Source organism: Antechinus flavipes, chromosome X (genome assembly GCF_016432865.1).
Source record: "Antechinus flavipes isolate AdamAnt ecotype Samford, QLD, Australia chromosome X, AdamAnt_v2, whole genome shotgun sequence".
Lineage (NCBI taxonomy): Eukaryota > Metazoa > Chordata > Mammalia > Dasyuromorphia > Dasyuridae > Antechinus > Antechinus flavipes.
Window position 1 is genome coordinate 46,009,032 of NC_067404.1, and position 23,327 is coordinate 46,032,358.

The following is a 23,327-nucleotide window of genomic DNA, read 5'->3' on the forward strand; positions in this document are numbered from 1 at the left end:
CCGCTATTCCTGTTTTACAGATTGGTAAACTAAGGCTCAAAGGGAGTGCTCATGGGAGGGGAGGGCAGAGCTGGAACTTTCCTATCTCCTTGGAGTCTTGGATTGTTTTTTACAGGGACCAAGCGCCCGTGAAGGTTGAAGGAAAATCGTGGTAAATCCTCCATTTATTATTTGGTTTGCTTTTTGAGGCATTTGGGGTTAAGTGACTTGCCCAGACTAGTAAGTCTGAGACTGGGTTTGAACTCAGATCCTCCTGACTCCAGGCCCAGCCCTGTGTGTGCCACCTGGCTGCCTTCTTGGATTTACTTCTGGTTATATTTTTGGGACTCATCTTTCAAGAGAAGGAAATAAAGTAGCCTGAAACCAGCCTCTTGGAAAGAAACTGAATGTGAAGCAAAAGACTATTGTTGTTACCTATAGGGGAAATCGTGGAAGACTTCTCAGAGAAGGCGGCATTTGAGTCGGGCTTTTTAAGGGATCGATGACAAATGATGAAGAAGGGGGGGAAACACCTTGCAAGTACAGGAAACGGCCCCAACAGAGGTCGAGAAAGGAGAGCATCGTGGGTGTTGGAGGCTGGGCGGAGGCTGCTTCAGCTCGGAGCATAAAGTGTGTGGCCCAGAGTAATATGAGCTGAGGCAGAAAGGATCTTAACTCCAGGCTGGGGGGGGGGGGGGGAGGGGAGTTGCTCCACAAACAATAGGAATCACTGAATATTTTTTTTAATCGAAGTTTATTTTCAAAACATAGGCAAGGATCATTTTTTCAACCTTGACCCTTGAAAACCTCATGTTCCAATTTTTCTCCCCTTCCCCCCACCCCCTCCCCTAGATGGCATGTAATCCAATTGAATATTTTTTAAAACAGACCCATAACCTGCCCATGTGCCCGCTCCGGCTTTTTTAGGTAGCATAACTCAATCTTTTGTTGACGACTCCAGGTCAGCGTTCTGAGCATCGACAATTATCATACTTGGCTCGAGCACGATGTTGCCCCGGGAGGCTCTCGAGGTATGTAGGGCTCCACTTGCCCCCGGACTGCATCGTCTCGGCCTGCTGGGCTATAACTGGCATTTTCCTCCGCTTTGTCAGGGCAATCTCTGTCCCCCGATGTTACTACTTTAGAGAAAATACCTCCCCCACCCCCTGCCATTGAATCTTCCCTTGTAACAAAGAAAAGCAGTTCAAACAAATCCACCCAACCATGTCTGACAGCATATGCACACAACAACCAAATCTGACGGTGTGTGCACGGCTCTGAATCCGGAGTCCTCTGCCTCCCTCCCGGGAGGAGGGACGCTTCTTTCATTATCTCTCGGAGGGGGGATTCTCCTACGGGTCCCGCTTAAACTGGATGGCCTCCCAGTTCTGAGATTCTCCAGTGGCGGTGTGAGCCGGGAGCAAGGGACAGATGACAGAGGCTGCAGAGGTACAATGGACAGCGCGTGGCTGTTTTGGATGATGGCGAGGGAAGGGCTAAAGCTAAACTGCCTAGTAACCTGCGCAGGCTGACCGTTGCCGATAGGTGTTTGTGCCCTGTGTGGAGGGGGGCCTTAGGGGGTGACTCGAGGGCATAAAGCGGGGGACCATGGCTCGGATCAGAGTGGGAGAGGTGCCGAAATCAAGAGAGGAGCACGATGAGTAGCCGGGGATTCAGATCCAGACTCGTTTTGTTGTGGATGGCCTACAGGATGCATTTGGCTGCCATGAGGATTATGGAGAAATTAGTCTGTTTCCCCTTCTTGAGGATTTTTCTCCATAAGCCTTTCACCTCAAGCTTTTCTTTTTCCTCTCTACATTTTTTGCATTAAGAACTAGAGAATGACGGATTTGTACCTGAAGGAACCTCGGAAGTCCTCATTTTACAGATAAGAAAACTGGGACTCGGGGAAAGTGACCTGCCCAGAATCATCTCCCACGTAGTAACTAGCTGAGATGGGATCTAAAAAACAGGCCCTGGGACTCTGAATCCAAGAGAGCCTCTGTTTTCATGTCACTGCTTTTCAGTCAACAACATTTTTTTTATTTTATAGACACGTGTATAAAAATGGTATATTTTTTATATATCACCTTGATTTATAGAGACTTCTCTTCCCCTACTCCCCTTTGTAACGAGAATTTTAAAAAGAGGAAACAAAGGAAGTGGACAAAACCAACCTTCACATTGATGTTTTTTAAATGTTAAGCAGTTTGTTTGGGTAGCACACAAGTTACTAGAGAACAGAGCTCCAGAACCTTGGTGGAGCCTGGAGAAGCTCAGTGCCATTAGGGATAAGATTAGCAGCAGCACTGAGGCAGTTTTAGAGGAGTCTGCTTAGTGGGGTAGGTCCATCTGCTGCGTGGGAGCCAACATTTTCTAGCAGTAGGACCTTGGGCCAGGCATTGGACTCTGTTCGTCAGTGCCTTTGTCTGGAAAGTGAAGACAGTCCTGAGAGCACCTAGCTCCTGGCGGGGCTGGTGGGGGCGGAGTTGGGAGAGCTTCTGGGAAATCCAGTGCTCTTGTTAGGAACTGAAGCCAAGTCTTTAGCGCACTGGTCTCGGAATCAGCAGGGCTAGGGGTCAGCTTCTATCTCAGACCCGTCTGGGGAAGTCACTTTAACTCTCTGTGCCCTGAAACATCCCTCCATGAAATTCCAGGACTGGCCCAAGGTAATGATAACAATAGTGATGATGATGATGATCTAGAAGGAAGTCTTTGCCCTTGAGCTTGAACTCTAGTTAGGGAGACAGGGCTAAATTCAATGAATCAAATAACTTGCTCAAAGTCCCCTAAGTAGCCGAACTGGGATTTGAATTCAGAGCATCTTTCTCTTCTCCCACTGTTTTTATTACTACCAGTGACTCCTTGTACTAAACTGGCGCTCTCTCTCTCTCTCTCTCTCTCTCTCTCTCTCTGTGTGTGTGTGTGTGTGTGTGTGTGTGTGTGTGTGTGTTTTAGCTGTTTTCTTCAGCTCTGGCCTCCTCTTCCATTAGACTAGTTTCCATTGATTTGTGTTTGTTACCAACCATCAATTTCCCGCTAGCTGGGGCTAATTCCAGGGGAGAAGAGGCCTGGATAAAGCAAAAGCGATGGGTTAGCCCCAAATGTTTTCATTGGCTTTGAAATTCCTGAGTTAGCTCTGATTCTGACACTCCCACACGCTGGCTCGCTGCCTAGCACTGACCGCCACCCAGTTCAACTTCAGTGTCGTACTGCTGGGGCCCAGCCCACCCAGGGAAACCCTGGGGTATTGAGTGGTAAGAACAGCGGACGGGAGATTCCCGAGTTCAGATCTTCGTGTCTGTACTTCTTTGTTGTCTGTGTGGCTTTGGACCAAAATTGCCGCTTTCTCCTCTCTGGACCTCAGTTTCCTCCTCTGTAAAATTGGATCGATAATCCCTGGATGGCCTAGCAACCAGAATTGTTATTGAGAAAGCAGTCTTGGAGACCTTTGGCCAGCTCAAGAAGAGGGGGTGTTGTCATTAGTTGAGTAGGATGATGTCTCACGTAAACCGCTCTCAGATGATGCAGCGTTGATTGTGTGGCCAGAGCCTAGCTATCCTTGAGAATCCATGAACCGAATGCTTATGTGGGGTTAGAAATGGTACCCGAGTCTCAGATGTCGTGCCCAGTTAAGTGGCCTAAGTCATTCGGTGTGTTTTCCTCTTCCTGGTTTTGGAGGTGAAGAGACACGGTCTTCCCACAGCTTTATGGGTAGCTGGCCTCGGGGCCATCTTGAGGCACTTGTGGGAGGCGTCACTCGCGGTGTCCCCAGTCCGCCACCGTCCCGTTCTCTTGGAGCTTCCACTCCGGCCAGGACATCGGGACCAGGGGCGGCCGGTAAGTGAACGTAAGTGAAACGGCTTTGATTTTTTTTCTCCAGGTGCCGCTACTTGGCTGTTCAGCTGTCTCCTGCCATCCCCGTCTTTGCAGCCGTCCTTTTCCTCTTTTCCATGGCTACGCTGCTGCGGACGAGCTTCAGTGACCCCGGTGTGATTCCCCGGGCCCTGCCAGATGAAGCAGCTTTCATTGAAATGGAGATAGGTGAGCTGGGCTGGCCAAGAAGCCCCTGAGGGGGCGTAAGCTGCCAGCAGGACACTTGTCACCGTGCCCTGAATGATTGTGCAAGGATCATAACAGCTAGCATCATCCCTAGCCTTCTCTGTAGTCCATTTTCCTCCCGAGCCATTTCATGCCTATGTACTCATCCCGTCTCTGTGCTATTCCCAGAAGATGGATGTGGGCGGCTGTAGTAAAGCCTCAATCTTCCCCAGATTTGGTGGAACTTGAAATAGGAAAAGAACACGGAGTTGGAGCTAGGAGGCTTGGCTTTCCATCTTAGCGTAGCCACTCATTAGCTCTAACAGCATCGGACAAATCGCTTCCTCTTTCTGGGTCTCAGTTTCCTCCTCTGTAAAATGAGATGTAACAACGCTAGCACTTCCAGCTTCACGGACGTCCTCTGGGAGGGCACCAAAGGAGATGGTGGATGGCGAGCCGGGAGGGCGCCTAAGGAGACAGTGGATGGCAAATATTTTGTCAACCCTAAAGCATCGTGTGGGTTGTTCCTGTCCCTGTCATGGCGTGTGCTGCCATTCTACTGGTGATGACAGCCATTCACATCTCAGTGAAAGTGCACACTGCACTTTCCAAGAAGCTTTCCTCACATCCGCTGGGCATGGCACCGGGTGCCAGGGTTAATGTTGCCATCTTACAGCTGAGGAAGGTCGTGTTATTTGCTGATGCTCGCTGAGCTGATGAGTGGCAAAGCTAGACCCCGAACGCACATACGATGGCTCTGAGACCAGGGCTTTTTCCACTGCACTGTACCATGTCCTACTAACTCTCATTCAACTTAGTGAATCATTTTGATTTTTCAACTCCCCGGCATCAATCTTGTAGTGACTCTCTGGGATTGTCCTTTTCCATCCATTTTGCAGATGGAAAAACTGAGTAGGGTGGCAACAAGACTTGCTCCCTGGTCATAGTGGAATCTGTATCATGGGGACCCTTGAATTGAAATCCCAAGCTCTTATCTGACTTCACTCTGTTTTCCTTATAAAGTATAAGTACAGACAGTTCTCCCTTTATGGAGGTTTGTATTATGCAAACTCGACCTGTCCGCTGGCTCTTGCCCAGGTACCGGCAGCAGTACCACACGGCCCCGTGCCAGGGGTCCCGCACTCCAGGTATTACAGTCGCTACAGCCGGGGGTGGTGGTGGAGAGACCACAGAGCTGCAGCTGGAACAGGGTCGTGAGAAGCCCCACCAGGGAAGAGCCAGAACAGGCTGTATACTTTATGTATACCTCTAAGTCTTAGGTTTCTCTGAACCCTTCCCTTAAATATAGTCTTCCCTCACATTGATGGAACTAATTCAGTCATTTCCCCAGTTGATGAACACCTCCTTACTTTCAGGTTTTTTTTGCTCTCACCGAAAAAGAGTTGCCATAAATGTTTCTATACAGAGAGGACTTTTTCCTTTTTATTTGCTCTCTGGGATGTAAGCTAGGCGTGGTATCACAGGGTGGCAATTATTTTTTAAATCATAGTAGATTAGCATGAATTGTTTCTGAGAATGTTTCGCTGTCCCCTGAGATCACTCGGCACAAATCCAAGGTGTTGAAAACCCAGGTTGAGAAATGCTGATTTGAGGGTTGGGGGACCGTGCCAGAGAAACTCATCTCTCTTTTGAACGGACTTGTCTAGTTCCTGTCGGAAGGGTGTCTAGGACCACCGGGCCTCGTGGGTGTGGGCGACCTACAGTCTGGATCGAATCTTGTCTTTCAGAGGCAACCAACGGCACGGTGCCACAGGGTCAGCGTCCACCCCCTCGAATCAAGAATTTCCAGATCAACAACCAGATCGTGAAACTAAAGTATTGTTATACATGCAAGATCTTCAGGCCCCCCCGGGCCTCCCACTGCAGCATCTGTGACAATTGTGTGGGTAAGCGGCACATTTTGAGGGGTTACCCCGGCCAGCTTGATCCTAGGCGTGGGCGGGAGTGTTTGGGTGCCGAGAAACAGCTCTCGGGAGGATCCATCAGCCTCGCTTTACGTAACGGGGTGACAATTTTAGAGTCTAATTGAGATTTTAGAGAATGTCTAGTCCGGGAGTTCTTAACCTCTCTGTGTTTGGCATGCCGGTGAAGCCTCTGGACTCCTCAGAATGTTTTCAAAAATTAATAATTGAAAAAAATGCTCCATTTCAATTAGAGGTTAATAAAGAAGGGTCAGATTTTCCTCATCCAATTTCACAGAGTCCTTGGGAACTGGTGAGTCTCAGATTATTAATGCCTGGTCTAGTCTAACCTCATTTTAAGGAAACCGAGAAAGCCCAGATTGGGCAAGGGGCTTGGCCAAGGTCCCACGGCTAGCTCGTCGCGGAGCCAGAAATGAAACCCAAATCTCTGGACTCCGAAGCCGGCCTCCTTGCACGCCACAGATACCCTGGTGAACGATGCTCCTGTGGGGTTTCTGGCTCCCCTAGCCGTGGCTGAGAAAGAGTATTGGGTTATGGGAATTCTTATGGAGAGGGGAGAATCTTTTCCTGATTTCCCAATTGTGCCAATCTGTACTTTTCCTTGAACTGAATTTGTTCAGAGAAGCAAGGGGGAAAAGAAAGCAGAAAATCAAATTACCAGTATCAAAAAGGAAAAGCGTGAACTTACCACCAATGAAGAGGAAATTAAATAGATAATTAGGAGCTCTTTTCCCCAATTGGATGCCAGTAATGCTGATAATCTGAGATGGAGGAATATTCACAAAAATAGAGGTTGCCCAGATTAACAGAAGAGGAAATAAATGACTTAAAAGCAGTCCCGTTTTAGAAAAAGAAATTGAACAAGTTATCTGTGAACTCCCCAAAGAAGCCAGGGGGTATGAAAGCCTCTGTCCACTGGAGGGCAGTAATACCAGGCTTTACCAGACTGGCAACCATGCATCGTACATCTGCACCTGAGAAGTCCTGTGCCCGCTGTGCCACGGCGGGCCCCGCAGCAGGTAGTGGCGGCAGTTCCAGGCCTCCCAGTTGGGTCATTGTCTAGAGGCACTTCTGTCAAGTCCCTTTTATTGCCACGTGGCGTCCCTGGGCATATTGTCCTCTTCCTCCCAGGTGTGCACACTAAAGTTAGCTGGGCCAGAGGATCTTACTTGTAGTACATGGGAAAAGTTACATGGATACAAAATCCTAATTCAAAAGTTCTAGGAGGGACATCATTTAACAGGATGGAATCCTTTTTGGCAAAAGAAAGAGCCTTCTTTCCTTCCTTCCCCTGATTTATTTTTTGTATTCGCCTAAACTTTCACGTCAAGTTCAGAGTACACCCGTGATCTCGGCCAGCTCTGAACCTGGCTGTTGTGTTTTCTGAGCCTTAGTTTGTTCATCTATAAAATGAAGATGATATCATTTGCATCATCTACTTTCTGGTGAAGGGGCCAGGAGGGTCAGATAAGATAAGGACATGAGGTGTTTGGTGAAGTACTGGAAATGTAAACTACTTTAATATTACAGGACAGAGCCTGTTCCCTGTGCTGATGATACCCACCCTTCCTTGCCCTAACACAACAGCCTTATGAGATAGGGTGAACAAGGATTTGGGGGATTCAGACGAGGGAAGTGATTGGCCTGTGCCAGCTCTTCAGTAGCAGAGGCGGGCTTAGAACACAGGTGTTCTGGGCCTAAGACCCACGTTCCTTCCCCTGCAGCAAATGCTTTCCAAGTTGCTTGATGTGATTTCTCCTGGACCCCCAAGATCAGAGGAAACTTGGGCAAGCCTCTTGTTCCTCTCTCTGTAAAATGAGTGTGGGAGTAGGTGATCTTGAAGGACCGGTCCAGCTCCAAATCCCCTGGGCTTTCAGGCAGTCGCGCATGTGTGTTTTGCACGCGCATGTGCACATGAACATGTCCATGGAGTATGGTATATTCGAGCACCATAGAAATGGGAGCTGTTTTGTTACAAATTGTTGGTTCTGAGGTCATCCCCATTTACCACTACACACACACACACACACACACACACACACACACACACACACACACTTTCTCGCTCCTATACAATGAGCTGTATTGTAGCCATTTGGTCAGATGAACGATCATTCTCATGGTTACATTTTTAAGAGAATCATTTGAGATCTGCATAACTTGTAGATGCTATTTGGACTCTCCTCCTTTGAGTTTTTCCCTTGTAAGTAGGGATGAGATTATTCACCTTGCTTACCTCCTTGAGCTGTTGTGAGGGTCAATTGACATGACAGTTTTTATAAAAATATAAAAGGGGGTTTTTTTTTGTGTGTTTTTTTTTTTTGTGACTTGACCAGGGTCCCACAGTCAGGAAGTGTTAAATGTCTGAGGCCAGATTTGAATTCAGGTCCCCCTGACTTCAAGGCTGGTGCTCTATCCACTGCACCATCTAGCCACTCCTGAAAGGTTTTCTAAAATTATAAAGAACTTACATGATTGACTGAAATCTTCTTATTAAGTGATGACTTAGACACTGGAGTTTATTCTGTGAAAAGTGTACTCGAATAATGAGACTCTGCTAAGTTTGGGATAAATGTCAAGAAGGGGTGCGGGGGAAAATAGCGTCCTGAATTCCCTTTCCTTCTGCTCTTCCCAGAACGCTTTGACCATCATTGTCCCTGGGTCGGAAATTGCGTCGGCAAGAGGAACTACCGCTACTTCTACCTCTTCATCCTTTCTCTCTCCCTACTCACCATCTATGTCTTCACCTTCAACATAGTCTACGTGGCCCTCAGTGAGTAAAGAATGAGATGAACGTTTGGAATTTCGGGGGATCTGGGACAGAGCGTCACCACGACTGGCTCTCTGAATTGGGTGGAGATGGGAATTGCTGGGAACGCGATGGGCCTTCTCGCTTTATTATTCGCTTTAACTCTTTGTCGAGGCTGACGATGGGGTCAGCCCAGTGTGGGGAAGGCTACTGGAGTAGCTTGGTGTATTAGAAAGAATCATGAGCTTGGAGTTAGAATATCTGGATGGCCTCTTCTGTTCCTTCTCACTTTAGACCTTATGATCAAGTTAAGATTTTTTCACTCTGCGGCCTATTGTTTTTACTCCCTGCATTAGTCTTACTGGCCGTCTGCAGGGAACATTTCTGAGGCCTGTTACGGTTCGGTTTCCATATGTCCCAAGTCTAGTCCTTTACACGTACGTATTACAGCGGTGGGGGCTCAACCTGGGGAGAGAAAAGGAAGATGGAGTGGAGGGTAGATTCTGATTCCGTGGCTGGGCCCAGTGGAAAGCCAAAAAAGCTACAGGAAGAGAAGGGAAACATTGACCCGTCGAGAGGCCAGAATAAAAAAGGGCCTCCACTCGTCAGAGCTGTGTCACCCAAGAAAGAGAAGGGTCCCCAGAAGACAGAGTAGGCTGCTTTTCGTAATCAGAGCACTAACTTTTCTCTACTTCTTTCTCACAGAATCCTTGAAAATCGGCTTCCTGGAGACGTTGAAAGAAACTCCTGGCACATATCCTTGCTTTGAAGAGACTTTCGTTTTGCGTTCCTTCCCACTCGGTTCCCTCTAACTCCTTTTCACTAAATTCCTCAGTCTCAGTCCCTTTTGGGAATCTCCAAGGCCAAATTACACGCCAAGGGTAGAAGTGATTAAAGCCATGAACGTCAGGACCGGGGGAAGCTTTAGGGTCTACATCAACCTCTCTGATTTTCCAGATGGTCAAACTGAGACTTAGAGAAGGGGAGTGATTGGGTCTACATCACATAGCTAAGAGCCATCAAAGCCAGGACTTGACCTTCTGGCTTCTGACCCCAAATTTAATGGCCTTTTCACCGCACTACTGCCTTGGTCTAAAAATGGATTCCAACGGGGACCAGCGACGCTGATCGGTCCAGAGCATAGGAAAGGAACAGGAAGGTCACTGTAGGGAGAGGTGTTTGTTTTGTGCCCACTGGGGAGCCTCGGGGCTTTACCTTATTTCTGTTTTTCTTTCTGATACTTTTTTGAAAATGTAGAGATGAAAGGTAGCAAGATACGATGGAAAGAGCTTTGGATTTGGAGTAAGAAATCTGGGTTTGGTTCCTGGTTTCTTTCATCTACAATTTATTAAGAAATCATTTTGGGAGCAGGTCTCTAACCTTTTTGTCACTAGGCCTTTCTTAATCTACTCCATCCCCTGGCACGGTATCTCAGAAGGCCTGTGTTCAAATCCTGACTCTGTCGCTTCCTTTGTGACTTGGGACAGATCATTTTTGGTCTTTTGTGCCTTAGGTTGGCACGTTTAAAACGAGGGGGAGCTGGGCTGGCTTGGAGGGCCTTTTGAGTTCTCTGGGCTTGGAACGAGATAACCTTTCGTGTCTCCTCCAGCTCGATTCAGTGAGCTTCTGTGTTCCTTAACTTGGGTGCACTGTCCTGGAAGTGCTCATCTGCTTCTTCACTCTCTGGTCTGTGGTGGGCCTGACAGGATTCCATACTTTCCTAGTGGCCCTCAACCAGACAACGAATGAAGATGTGAGTGAAGGCTTCTCAACTTCATTGCGTACTTTTCCATCTGCCTCACGGACTCTTTTCTCTCAGCCCAACAGAAAAGTGGGACTTTCAAGCCCTCCGTATACATAGGCGGGTTCTAGAGAAACCCCAGCCGTGGAGACAGGGAGACCCAGAAACCTTGAACCCTGCCGTACCTGGCATTGTTGACTGTATTTGAAAGTATACGCAGGTTCAAATCGGTGTGACCAGTAACGGTGGGGACCTCTTTTTGATCTGCAGAGTTGACCACAGGGAGACAGAGAAACGGTTCCGGTTCCCCATGAGAGATGATTTGGGCTTGAAAGATCATGGCTGGGGCTGACCTGGGCCCGCCATTCAGATGACCTTATTCAATCCAGCAAACATTTGCTTAAGCCTCTTGTGTGCACAGGGCAATTAAGTCCTTCGGGCTGTCAGCACCAGAAACAGAGAGACCTCAGCAGTTGTAGGCAGTGGGAGGCACAGGCCCAAAAGCAATATGAGGGAGGAAGGGCCTTTCCTTCAAGGGGCTGATAATTCCGATTTGAAGAGAGCACCCCCACGGGAAAAGCCGTGTCTATATACAGAGAAACATGAAGCCGCATAGCTGGAGGGAATTCCCGAAAGGGCAAAGCTAAAGGGCTGCGGCTAAACGGAGAAAGCCGAGTTCCAGAGAAGGGGGATGGGTGGGAATCGGTGGCCACCGGGAAGGAGGAGGGTGTTCCAGCTGCCTTAGGGAGTGTGTGACAGCTTACAGCATAATATAGTTAGGTATCATGTCCCCTCCAAAACCATAAGCCGCTCCATAAAGCTGGGGATGTTGGGTAATCTGATCATCACACACACACGGACAAGTACACACGACACACAGATGCACACATGTTCACACAGACATGGTGCCAGCACCACGTTTAGTACTCCTGCACACAGTAGGTGTTTTAATTAACAGATTGAAAAAAAATTATCTAAACTTTTCTAGGTGTTAGGGGACAGAAAATGTTTGATTATTCAGTTCAGCGAACATTTAGGCACCTACTATGTGCACCACAGTGCTCACTGTCAAGTAGGCACTATCCAAAACAGTGCAAGAAATAAATACTTCAATAGATTTGTCGTATTTATTGCCAAAGCACACCAGGGTGGGTTCGAATCTACTGAAAGGGAGTGGGTGAAGGGTCCGCGGAAAATGAAGATGGAGAGAGTTTAAGAGATGGGACTTCAGGGAGGAGCTCCGCTAGACAGAAGGTCCTCTAGAGACCGGTCTGGATGTCTAGATTTGGCAGAATAAGCCTGTGCCCTTGTCTTGCAGATTAAAGGTTCCTGGACAGGGAAGAACCGAGTACAGAACCCGTACAGTCATGGCAACATCCTAAAGAACTGCTGCGAGGTGCTGTGTGGCCCCTTGCCTCCCAGGTATGAGTGGGGCGGGCGGGAATGGCCTCTATTTTCTACCGGCCTCTTCTGAGGGTGGTCTCCGTCCTAAACCTCGGTCACGTTCTCACTGTGTGAGCCATGCTACGTAGAGTGTAGATCAGCTCCAATTTCTGTAGCACTTTGAGGTTTTCCAAAGCATTCTTCTTGAAATGAGGCTGGGAGGGAGGGAGAGAAGGTACTGTTATCCTAGTGTGCAGCGGGAGAAAGTGAAAATCAGGTGATTGACTTGGTCCAGGTTATACTGCCAAATTGAAGTCTATAAGTGCTGGAGTTTGCAGGCTGGGCAGCCCTGGCCCCCTTTGGTAGGCAGTCTTTTTGTTTTTTTTTTTTTTTTTTTTGCTGAGGCAGTTGGGGTGAAGTGTCTTGCCCCGGGTCACACAGCCAGAAAGTGTCTGAGGTCACATTTGAATTGGGGTCGTCCTGACTTCGGGGCTGGTGCTCTAGCCACTGTGCTAATTAACTGTCCTGGCAGGCAGTCTTATGAAAGCTGTGGGTGAGCTTTTTCAGAACCATGTTTGTAAATTTGAAAAAAAATGCAGAAGATGCCAGAGGGAAAGTAGTTCTATTGAAGTGGAGTTATCCAGATGTACATTTTGGGGCAAGTTCAGCAACTGACCTTGCTTTGGTTGGGGAGAGACGGGGCCACCACTATCGGTGACTCGGTTTCAAATCCAGATTGGCCTGAACTAGACCCTCTGGGTGGAAAGGATCAAAAGATAGAGGCTGAAATGCAAGGGAGGAGAGAGGGAAATGTAAACTTGTCTCCCAAGCAGAGGATAGGCAGCCTAGGAACCTGAGGAAGCACCGAGAAAAGTCAATCTGTCTTTCCACAATGGTGAATGACTCTTGAGCTTCCCGCCCCCACGTGGTGAGATGGGCTGAAACCGGGCCCCTAAGGGAGCTAAGGGCCTGGGGCCACAGACCCATGATGGATATTAGGGGAAAAAGGGATACCCCAAATGGTGACCCTCCTCCTCCGAGCTTGCTGGCAGACAGCAGCCTGAGAGGCATTCGTGGCACAGCAGGCGCTGCAGGTGGTCCTGGCTCTATTGCTTCCCGTATTGCTCTGGGAACTTGGGTAGATTTTTCCTTTCTTGGAGTTTGTTTTTCACCCTTTGTAAAGGGAGGATGTTGGAGTGGATGATCTCTGAGTCAGTGTAAAGGTCTGTCTATGATCTTCTGAGCCCTGGCTACCCCTGAACTGACCCCTGATGCTTGTGTCTAAGACTGGTTCGTGGGCATAAGGACTGTGACGCCGACTGGGTGGGGGGGGCTCTCATTCTGGGGAGCCCCAGATTCACTTAGGAAAATTGGGCTCGACTCCCAATGCTTTTATGTTATCTTAATTTTGTATAAAAAGAGGGGATGGTATAACTGAACGCAGAGGCCATGAAATTATGATTTCTTAGCAGTAAATGCTTAATTTGTATACCTACTTCATATACTTATATACCTGGAGTCACAGAAAGATTTCTTGAGTGAAAAGGGATCTCAAAGGGAAAAAGTTTAAGAAGCCTTGACCTAGGTGACCTCGTCACCCATCAGTGAATGTTTCATCACCTCCTTACCCTACCGTGGGAAATTTTTCAGAGCTTGCCTCAGGAAAGATTTCCAATCATGGGGAAAGAGGGACCTTTAAGGCAAGCTAGGATCTGCTTTTAGCCAAAGGTGGGGGAGGAGAGAGAAGAGTTTCACCCTTGCCTCTCCTCCGCAGTGTGCTGGATCGACGGGGCATATTGCCACTGGAAGAAAGTGGAACTCGACCCTCAAGCACTCAAGAGCCCGGGAGCAGCCCATTTCCACAGAGTCCAGTAAGTGTTCTTCTGTCTTCCCCGTCACATAAAATAGCAGCTCTCATTTCCCAAGCACTTTGAAGGCTTAAGGGGATATTGCAACCCTAGGAGGTGGTTGGTATGAGTTTATAGATCTTTCTGTCAATGGGAGGGAAGAATGAATATCGGAGGTGATGATTCCTTCTGGGTCTTCTCCTTTATGGCTTTATGTTTTTGACACCTGTAGCATCAACATTTATAATCACACAATTGCCTGAAAACCCAAGTATTCTTTTCATTATACAAATGAGGAAACTGAGGTCCAAAGAGAGAGAAAAGAATTCCCAAGTCACATGACACACATCAGAGCTGGAAATTGAACTGTGTCCTGCTGCTTTTTAAGACTTGTTCTCCTTACACTGCCTTTTTTATTGCCTTCTGTGGTACTGCCTTGTAGCTGCCTCGGTGATAGCAGCTCTGGTAGAGGTGAAATGGGTAGAGGACAGACCTGGATTGATTCTCCCCTTCTGATCTGAAGATCAAAAGTTGTCATCGGTAGCCTCCCGAGTTCCTGTCCTGTATGCTGCCTGTTAACTATTTTTGATTGGATGTCAAACTTTTACCATGTCAGAACAACTCATCTTTTCTCCCCAACCCCCCTCCCTTGCAAACTTCCTGATTTCTCTTGAGGACAGGCACCCGGATTTGAAACCTCGGGGTCATACCCCACTTAGCCAAAAAGTTGCCAAGTCTTGCTGGTTCAACTTCCACATCTCCTCTCCATCCCTACCACAGCTGTTCCCACTTAGCTTCTCAGCTGGACTCTTGGCGATGGCTTCCCCATCGCTCTCCTTGCCCCCGTTCTCTCTCTTCTCTAGCAGGTGTGCCAGACACTCAGCACGAGGGCCTGCCTGGGGCTCAGTTTCCTCCTCTGTAAAACGAGAGGCACTTACCCTGGCTTTGGTTTTGCTATAAAGGTTACGATTACAGTAATAACGGAAGAAAATCAAGAAAATAAAATACCGGCCGCGGATGGTCTCTAAGGCGCCGTGACCGTTAGGAAGTCAAGTGCGGTGGATCTAGAGTCGATCCCGATTCTGACTGGGGAGACTTGTCTTTCAGCCTGTTATCTTTTCTCCCTCAGGTGGTCCCCACAGAGCCATTGAGCTCGAATGAGCTGCCCCTGAAAGCCCGTGTTCCCGAGGAGATGCAGTCCAGTGTTCTGACCCAGCAGGGTCCCGAGTCCCCGGAGACTCCCCAGGAGGCCTCTGGAGCCGACAAGTAGCTTCTCTGCGCAGCAGAGAGAGAGAGAGACCTGTGTTTTTCTTTAATGAGAGCGGAGAGTAATTGAGAGGGAGAAGACAACCTTGAGACAGAGGGCAAGTGAGCCATCCCTTTTGCCATTTTAATTTGGTCTCTGTTCACCCAATTCTGGATTGGAATATTCTCTATACGAGCTATTTTTTTCCTGGACTTCAGGAAGCAGCAGAGTGACGTCCATTACATATAGTAGCTTGGAACCTGGGTTTCGAGGCCCAGGGCCTCGGCGTTCCCTTCGGGTCACTTCTCTGGCTCCGCTGAGGGGACGGGAGGGAGAGTTGTTGACGTCCCGTTATTTGTCCCTGGACCAGAGCATCCTCACGGGTTTCTGTCCATTGAATCCCCGAAGGGCCCAACCGGAAGCGATTTGAGCCCGATTTCCGCCCCGAGGAGGAGGAGAGGGATGGATGGGGACGGGGGCCGAGCTGTGACTGGCAGGCTTTTGGTACCATCGGTGCCATGCCAGTTCCTGCCTGTGGGGTGGGATCCTTCTATCCGGACACTTGTATTTATTAATGTAGTTTCCTTCTTCAGTCTCTCTCCCCATTCTCTACCTCTCTAACCCCCTTCTTTTGCAATTAGCTAGAAGTCAGTAGGAATAGTTAGTGAGTTAACAATTTGCAGTTTTCATAGCCCAACTCCCGACTTTGTAATGTCTGTGCCACCCTCAGTAAGAAATTGTGTGATGATGCCAATAGCTCCAGCCCCACCGTTCTCTCTGTCTCTCTCTCGATCTCTGTCTCGCTCTTGATCTCTTTCTCTCTGGCTCTTTCTTCTCCCTTTTCTAATCTCCTTTTCAGACTTTTGCTCCATTTGGGAGCAATAACAGTTAAAAAGTCTGCACTTTGGTGCCTCCTTTTCTGCAAGGGGTTTTCAAGTGTTCAGAAATGCTACCCCTTTTATCCCCCTCCCCAACTTCAAGTTCAGTCCATGAGGCCTCCGGTGGTCTCGAGTGCACAAATGAATAAATTGAGGCACAAAGGAATGGCTTCAGAGCCGACGAGAAGGGGGAACCGGTTAACTCACCGGCCGTGGCCAGTGTTTCCTTCCTTCTCCCTCTTCCCTTAGGGCTAACTCTCATAGCACTTCTGCTGGTCTCTGTAAATGCAGAGGCCCAGGATGATCCCCCAGCCCTACCCCTCCTACCCCCCAGTGGTGGGCTGGGTCCCCCGTCCAGCATTTGGGGGACCGGTTTTCTCCAGCCCTCAGCTGCGCTTCAGGGATAAGGATTTGTGTATCAAATGCAGCTGTGTTTCTGAGAGAGTCTGTGTTCTCCCCTCCCCTTCTAAATGGGGTCCTGTGGAGATGACTTTAATGGGGAGAGGGTTAACCAGGGCTTTTTATCTGTTTGAAGGTGATTAAACTGTGTTGATGCAAACTGCCTGCTTCCTTCCATTTTAAAACTACTTTGGGGTCATGTGTGGTGGGCACGGGTGTTGAGGTGGGACCCAGGAGCTGCTCTCCCTACACTCGCCTCATAGGGCGCCGTCACGTCGGGGAAGAAAACCGGCCCGCGTGCCATGGTTTTAGGTAACCCACGGTCACAATGATGGTGGGCTGCTGGCGGAGCTGTGAGCGAGTTTCCCTTAACCGGGGCCTGAGAAGAAAGGACTGAGAAGAAAGTCTGTAGCGAGCACGAGCTGGCCGGGATGCTGTTGAACGGCTAGGAGTAGAAATTGCTTCATTTCTGAGACTCGGGGGGGAAAAATGGGGTGGGATTGGATTAGATCTCGAAGGTGTCTTACAGCTCTCAGATCCTGTGGCTACATCTCCCAACACATGATCAAGGCCTCTGTGTGCAAGTGGAGGCTCCTAATGACAAGTGCTCTTAACGACCTATTAAAATAGTCCTATCAGGGCCTTCCTTACAGGAAACTGTAAATAGTTCTCAAGAAATAGAAAGCTGCATTTTCTATATTTGAGACTTTGGAGTCTTCTCCCTCTCTCTCCAGCTGGGGAAAGTTAAGACCCGGGGTCTTCCCAAGAGCTTGCCTCCAAGTTCTCCGAACCCAGTCTCTTTTTTGACATTACCGGAAGGCACGGCCTACTGGACGTTAGCCTGTTGCTCACGTTATTCCCTGCCCTGGACTCCGTTCACTAAATCCCATTCCCTTCTTACTGTGAATAAGTGCTTTGGTCATCTCACAAACCTTTGTGAGAGGAAGGGGAAGAGTGGGGAGTTCCCTCGGTCTAATGTCAAAGAAAGAACCTCTTCCCCTATTTGGTTTCTGTTCTTCCATATTGGGCCGTTTCCAGCCCAACCTCCAGCCTCCCCATCAGCCTTTCTCTTCCTTCTTGATTCTTTCATCTGTTTTTGAGCTAGCCCATGCAGACTGCCCACTGGCTGGGATCTCAGGGGACATTGAAAGATTGATCTTTCCCACGGGAATAGGCCTAGAATTGTTTGGGTTTTTCAATAGCTGAGCCCTCTCTTCGGCTCCCTTCTATACACTCCCCCTCTCTACCTCTTCCCCCCCCCCCACTCCCCCCTCGGGCAAGGCAACTCCCAAGTGTCCCACTTCCCCCGACTGGTTGGCAACAGTCCTAAAATCCCACAATATGGAGAGCTGTGGCTATTCTTGATTATTCTCTTCATGTCCAAATGGCCTTGGGATCCTTGATTCTGATCAAGATCACCACTTCTTTTGTTCTCCCGAGCTCTCCCCCCTCCAGCCGGGGCTTGTTGCGGCTGGACTGAATCCCACACCTCCTAATCCCCACCTTTCTATTCCGACCAGATTTCTACTTGTTGCTAAATAAATTTTAAAAGGATTTTCCTTTTAAACGTATGTGCCGATTTAATGTGTATTCTGCACTTTGGTGTGAATTAAGATCCGTGTATTGATTCCTGTTCTACCTCTTGGCAATTCTTACTGAGGCAGTCTTGTTTTGGAAACCAATTAATGAGGCTTGAATTGGTCTGAGAAATTCATCGGTGTGTGTGTGTGTGTTTGTGCTTCTGCCTCATTTCTCTTCTTGTGTGTGGTTTGAGTGACCTCCCCCACCATCTGGGGGCACGGCCCCCTTCCTTTTGGGGTGAAGGGCTCTTTATGGGATTCCCCTTTGTGTCCCCTTGGATTGACTAAAGTGGTAACCTAGCAACTCTCCCACTTTTCCAGGCCTCGAACCTTTGTGAGTCAGTTTGTTCCAGTTTTAAGTGGTTTTGCTCTGCTCAGACCAGGAGAATTAATTTCAGGATGATGCTTTTGAAAACCTGGGCCGGAGTGTCCAACGTTGATGTCGCTTTGCCGTACGAAGGGCTTACACATTTAGCCCTCACGACTCTGGGAAGGAGACTTGTACAGATGAAGAAACTGAGGCTCAGTGAGACACTGATTGAACCAGACTCGCAGCTAGTAAGTGACAGAGCTGCAATTCGAACTCCAGAGCACCCAGATTTTGAGAAGTTCTAAACTAGGAAGAGTACTTAGAAGTGGGATATGTGGGGCAGGAAGGAAAGGACTTTGGTAATCCTGACAGATGGATCTTGAGACTTTAGGACCCTGCATCAAGGGCCGGGGAGAATCACGGTGTCAGTGGGGGAGCCAAGAGCCTTCTGTGCATGGTCTAGAATGCAGAAACAGGGCTTCTTCTGAGTTCCCTCCCCCCCCCCCCCAGAGCCTCACTGCTGGGATGGATGGTACTCACTTTAAAGAAGGGGAAATTGAAATTTGTCCAAAATCACAGATGCTAAGTGGCAGAGCCACGATTCAAACTTGGGCCTTTGCTTTCCAATTCAGGACTTTTTCTAGTACTCTAGACCCTTCTTCCTCCCTCCATCCTCCCCCAGTTGGGAAACCTCATTCTGAGTTTCTGGACTGGCATTTTCTTAGTCCCAAAGGATCCCAGATGGTTAGGAATGAATGGACCCTTAGATATATCATTCAGCCCAACCTTCTCATGAGGAGGAGGGTGAAACCGAGGCTCAGAGAGATGAATGCTTTCCCCAGACCTATCCTTCCCCCACTTACTGGGATACCCAACAAAGTGTGGCAGGAGTGCCGGTTTGGCAATCGCAGAGCTTGGGTTCAGCGCCCAATCCCACCATTCTCCGGGTGATCCTGGACCAGTCCAGTGCTAGATGTATGTCTCCCTCATTTTGCTTCCTCCAGGGATATATATCCCAACCCCATCTAGTTCTGCAGGAGGTCCTTAAGAGTTCTTCCAGCCAACTTGGTGACAAGCAGCCTCTACTTACCTAAGTAGACTGGTCTATCTTTGCTGATAGAACTTTCAAGAACCCAGTGATCACCTCTACTGCTTCAGCCGAGGGAGCCAGTGCAAGGTTCTTGTTTTACAGAAGGGTAAACTGAGGCCCTTATTGAGGCTTCGAAGACAGCAATTCACCTTTGAGCTCTTGATAGCAGAGTAAAGTAGAACTTTCTAGACCCACATTGGCCAGCTCGGGTGCATCGTTTGGAAAGCCTACCATGAGCTGGAAATTCAGTGTCTGAGCCAAGAGATTCTCAACTGGAGACGCATCGGATAGAGCCCTGGGCCTGGAATCGGGAAGGTCTATTTGCCTCATCTGTAAAATGGAAAAAATGACAGCAACTATCTCCCAATATTGCTGTGAGGATCAAATAAGATTTATAAAAATGTTTAGCCCAATGCCTGGCATATAGTAAGCACTACATAAATGCTTATTCCCTTCCCTTCCCACCCCGACTCTCCAAGGAGCTTACAGTTCTTGAGAAGCTGTCTTCATCTTTAAGAGGTGTACCCCCTTTGAATGTGTCTCAACTTGAGTGATAACAGTATGGTTGTATGGTAAATTATGTACCTAGAACGCAGGTGTGTGTAAGTAGATAGGTTCCGTTTTTAATAAATCTAGGCATAATATTGACTCAACCCGTTTTTTACCACAAAGTCACTAAGGTCAAATCTATCTTAGTATCACGAGATCCTGGAGTATCTTGGCTGAGGGGGAATCAATCTCAGGAAGCAAGAGGCCTAAAGAGGGGAAAATACTTGTTGAAGGTTACACAGGTATTAAGTGGAGGCAAGATTTGAACTTAAGATCTCTCTTTCCCCTTCTTTAAAACGAGTTGGCTGTCTGGTGCCCCTCCCAGCTCTAAATTCTCGGGACTTCATTATATCGCTGCAAAAAATCTTGCTAAATTCCCGGCCTTAGGCCCGGAGTGACGGCTGCAGCTTTGCCTACACATAGAAAATCAGGAAGTTGTCGGGTTCCCACAGATTGACCAGCCCTTTTGTGTGGGTCCATTGTCCTGGAGTCCTTCTGATACTATATCTGGTGTGCCCCATCAACTGCTCCCAGTGGGTCACAAAGGCTCTATTGGAAATGTGGCCATTGCCGTTACAGGGCAAGGTGAAATCCGCTCGTCGAGTGGTTTAGAAGTCTGTAATTAGGACTTTCCTGGAGGAGGAGACTTGATCTTGGTGGGTCTGTGGGTGTGTGTATGTGTGGGTGGGTGGTGGGGGCAGTTCCTTCCCATTTGATTGTGTTGTGGCCTGAATAGCCGTCACCGTTGCCCACTGTTGTGTGACTGGGTAAGGTCTTTATCTCCTCCCAGCTGGGAAACCTCATTCTGAATTTCCTGAGTCCGGAATTTTCTTAGTCCCAGAGGACCATAGATTGTTAGCAATGGAAGGACCCTTAGATAGCTTCCAGTCCAAGCTTTTTATGAGGGAGGGAGGAGGAGGAGGAGGAGGAAACTGAGACCCAGAGAGGTCAGAGCCAAGATTCAAACGCATGTCCTTTCCACTACGTTTCCATTGCTGTTGAACTAAGAATAGCTAATGCAGTTCCCTCTTTGAAAGAGCTAAGGCCCTACTATAAGGCAATCTAAACTCGCCCAGAGTCACAGGGCTAAGAACTGTTAGAGGTGGGGTTCAAACCTGATCTGAGACAAAGTTCCCTAGTCCGGCAAGGGAGTGTTTGTGTGGTACTGGTCTAGGCTGACGGCGGCAACCATTTGGTCATTGTGGCCTCTCTCTAAGGTTGGCTGGGGCTGCCCCACAGAAGATTAGGCTGAGAGGATGAATAGTCACCAAGAAACAGAAGACCGGTAAAATGGGGTGCTGCTTCTCCACAGGGCCCCAGGGGAGCTGCCTCAACTTACCAGCTCAGTAATGACTGCTTTGGACTCTTGTTAGAACATTCTATGAAGGCTGTGCAGTTTTACCTTTTTTTTGACCACTGTTAGAATAGTGAAAAGTCTCTAAAACTTCCCTCTGTCCTGGGTGGATCTTGGAGTGGGGGAGGAATGAGGCTAACAAGTGTAAATCCTAGAGCTGGGGATCCTTGGAGATCCTCCAATCTAAATCTGTTGTTTTATGGAGACCAGAGAGAGGAAAGAAAGGTTACTTGCTGAAGGCTACACAGGTGGCAACTAGCAGATTTAGAATTGGGATCTGGGTCCTGGAACGCCCCTTCTCCTGTCATTTCACCACGATGGCTTCAGGCCCTAGTAACTTGAATTTATATAGTATTTTAAAGTTTACATCCCCCCAGGGTAGGGCCTAGTGGGTAATAAGTGAGTACGGTAGCCGGCCTCCAAGAACCATAGGCAGAAGGCTAGCTTTACTGAGATCACTTTCACAGGAATCCATCTCGGAGAAAGTAGGAGCTGGAAGGGACCTTTGAGACCATTTAATCCAACTTCTCCCCACCCTTTTCCACAGAAGGAACCTTAAGGCCCAGGGAAGGGAAGGGACTTGGCAGAAATCATACAATTAGTCAGTGGGATAGGGCTGGGCCTTGAATCCAGCTCCCCTAGGCTTTAAGCACAGAGCTCTCTCCGCTACAACACATTGCCTCAGCCACCTGAGCAGAATTCTGGAGTACCTTTACATTAGTCCCCCAGGACCTACAGAGAGCCGCTTTCCTTTTTTCTTCTTATTTTGCTAATTTTTAAAAAGCTTTGTTTTGAAAATTAATTTTTAGTTCCAAATTCTCTCCCTCCTTCCACTCCCCCTTCTGTCCATTCAAAAGGCAAGAAATACGATACCCATTGTACATATGAAGTCATGCAAAATATATTTCCACATTAGCCATGTTACGGGAAAAAACCCCCCAAGAAAAATAAAGTGGAAAAAAATACTCTTCAATCTTCACCCATCAGTTCTCTGGAGGGGGAATAGCATTTTTCATCATGAGTCTTTTTGAATTATCTTGGATCATTGTATTGATCAGAGGAGGGAAGTCTTTCACAGCTGATTATCTTTACAATATTGCTGTTCCTCTGCATGGTATTCTCTCTCGTTCTGCTCACTTCTCTTTGTATAAGTCTTCCCAGGAAACCATCCCCTTCAATTGATTGCTGTCTTCTCGGTTTCCAATTCTTCGAGCTGCTGTAAGTATTTTGGTACATATGGGCCCTTTTCCTTTTTTTTTCATCTTCTTGAGAGAGAAATCTAGTAGTGACATTGCTGGGTCAAAGGGTATTAATGGTTTTCTAGCCCTTTAGACTTCATTCCGAATTGTTCTCCGGAATGGTTGGACTAATTCACAGCTCCACCAACAGTGCATTAGTGGTGTTTATTTTTCCACGTCCCCTCCAACACGGGTCATTTTCCTTTCCTGTCGCCATCTTCGCCGATCTGATGGGTATAAGGTATCACCCCAAAGTTGTTTTAATTTGCATTCCTCTCATCATTCAGAGCATTTTATCCTGACTATCGATAGCTTTGATTTCTTCTGAAAACTGCTTGTTCATATCCTTTGACCATTTATCAGTTAGAAAATAGCTGTCGTGAGTTCTTGCTCCATTTGCTTGGATCTTTGGGCTTATCCAACCCTAGGTTACTGTGGTCATTTAGTTCTGTGTACTGTGTATCTAATCGATTCCATTGATCAATCCCTCTCTTTCTTACCCAGTACCAGATTGTTTTGATGTACTATTTCTTTGTAGTAGTTGGAGATCTGGCAGTGGAAGCTGCTTTCAAAGAGCTGTTGCATCAGTTGGCTACCCCCAGGGCCTTAGGCTGCTAGTCCTCATGGATTTACATAATAGGGGCTGTGGGCAGACTCTTAGCTCTCAAGCAATTCCCTCTCCTTATTCTTTCTGGACAATCGCTCTGCTTTCCCAAGGTCCACCTTAAAATGTATTGTTACCTGTGAAGTGTCAAGTGAGCCCACTGATTTCGTTTGAATGCTTTTTTATGTCACTCATTTCCAGACATACATTTCTTCTTCCCCCAGTTGAACTCTTCTTTATTCTAGGGGAGTAAAACTGACCATTCTGGTCTTCCCATCTAATGGTATTGCAACATTCTGCATTTGTAGTCCTCCATCTCCCCACCAAGAGGAGTGGACATGTTTATACTGGATTTTTGCACTGCCTTGCCTCATGTTCTTCAACTCTGGAATGGAA

The 23,327-nt window shown here is 47.9% G+C and overlaps 1 protein-coding gene across 1 annotated transcript in view; it reads left to right on the plus strand.

Moving 5' to 3' along the window:
- Positions 1-16,366, plus strand: part of ZDHHC9 (zinc finger DHHC-type palmitoyltransferase 9) — a 37,095-nt gene extending 20,729 nt beyond the window's left edge. Inside the window, exons 3-10 of the mRNA XM_051968145.1 lie at positions 3,863-4,023; positions 5,769-5,927; positions 8,599-8,736; positions 9,418-9,462; positions 10,359-10,465; positions 11,772-11,875; positions 13,611-13,707; positions 14,813-16,366. Coding sequence (XP_051824105.1) covers positions 3,863-4,023; positions 5,769-5,927; positions 8,599-8,736; positions 9,418-9,462; positions 10,359-10,465; positions 11,772-11,875; positions 13,611-13,707; positions 14,813-14,953 — 952 coding nt within the window. The 3' untranslated portion in view covers positions 14,954-16,366. The remainder of the gene's footprint in view (positions 1-3,862; positions 4,024-5,768; positions 5,928-8,598; positions 8,737-9,417; positions 9,463-10,358; positions 10,466-11,771; positions 11,876-13,610; positions 13,708-14,812) is intronic.
- Positions 16,367-23,327: the final 6,961 nt, after the last annotated feature.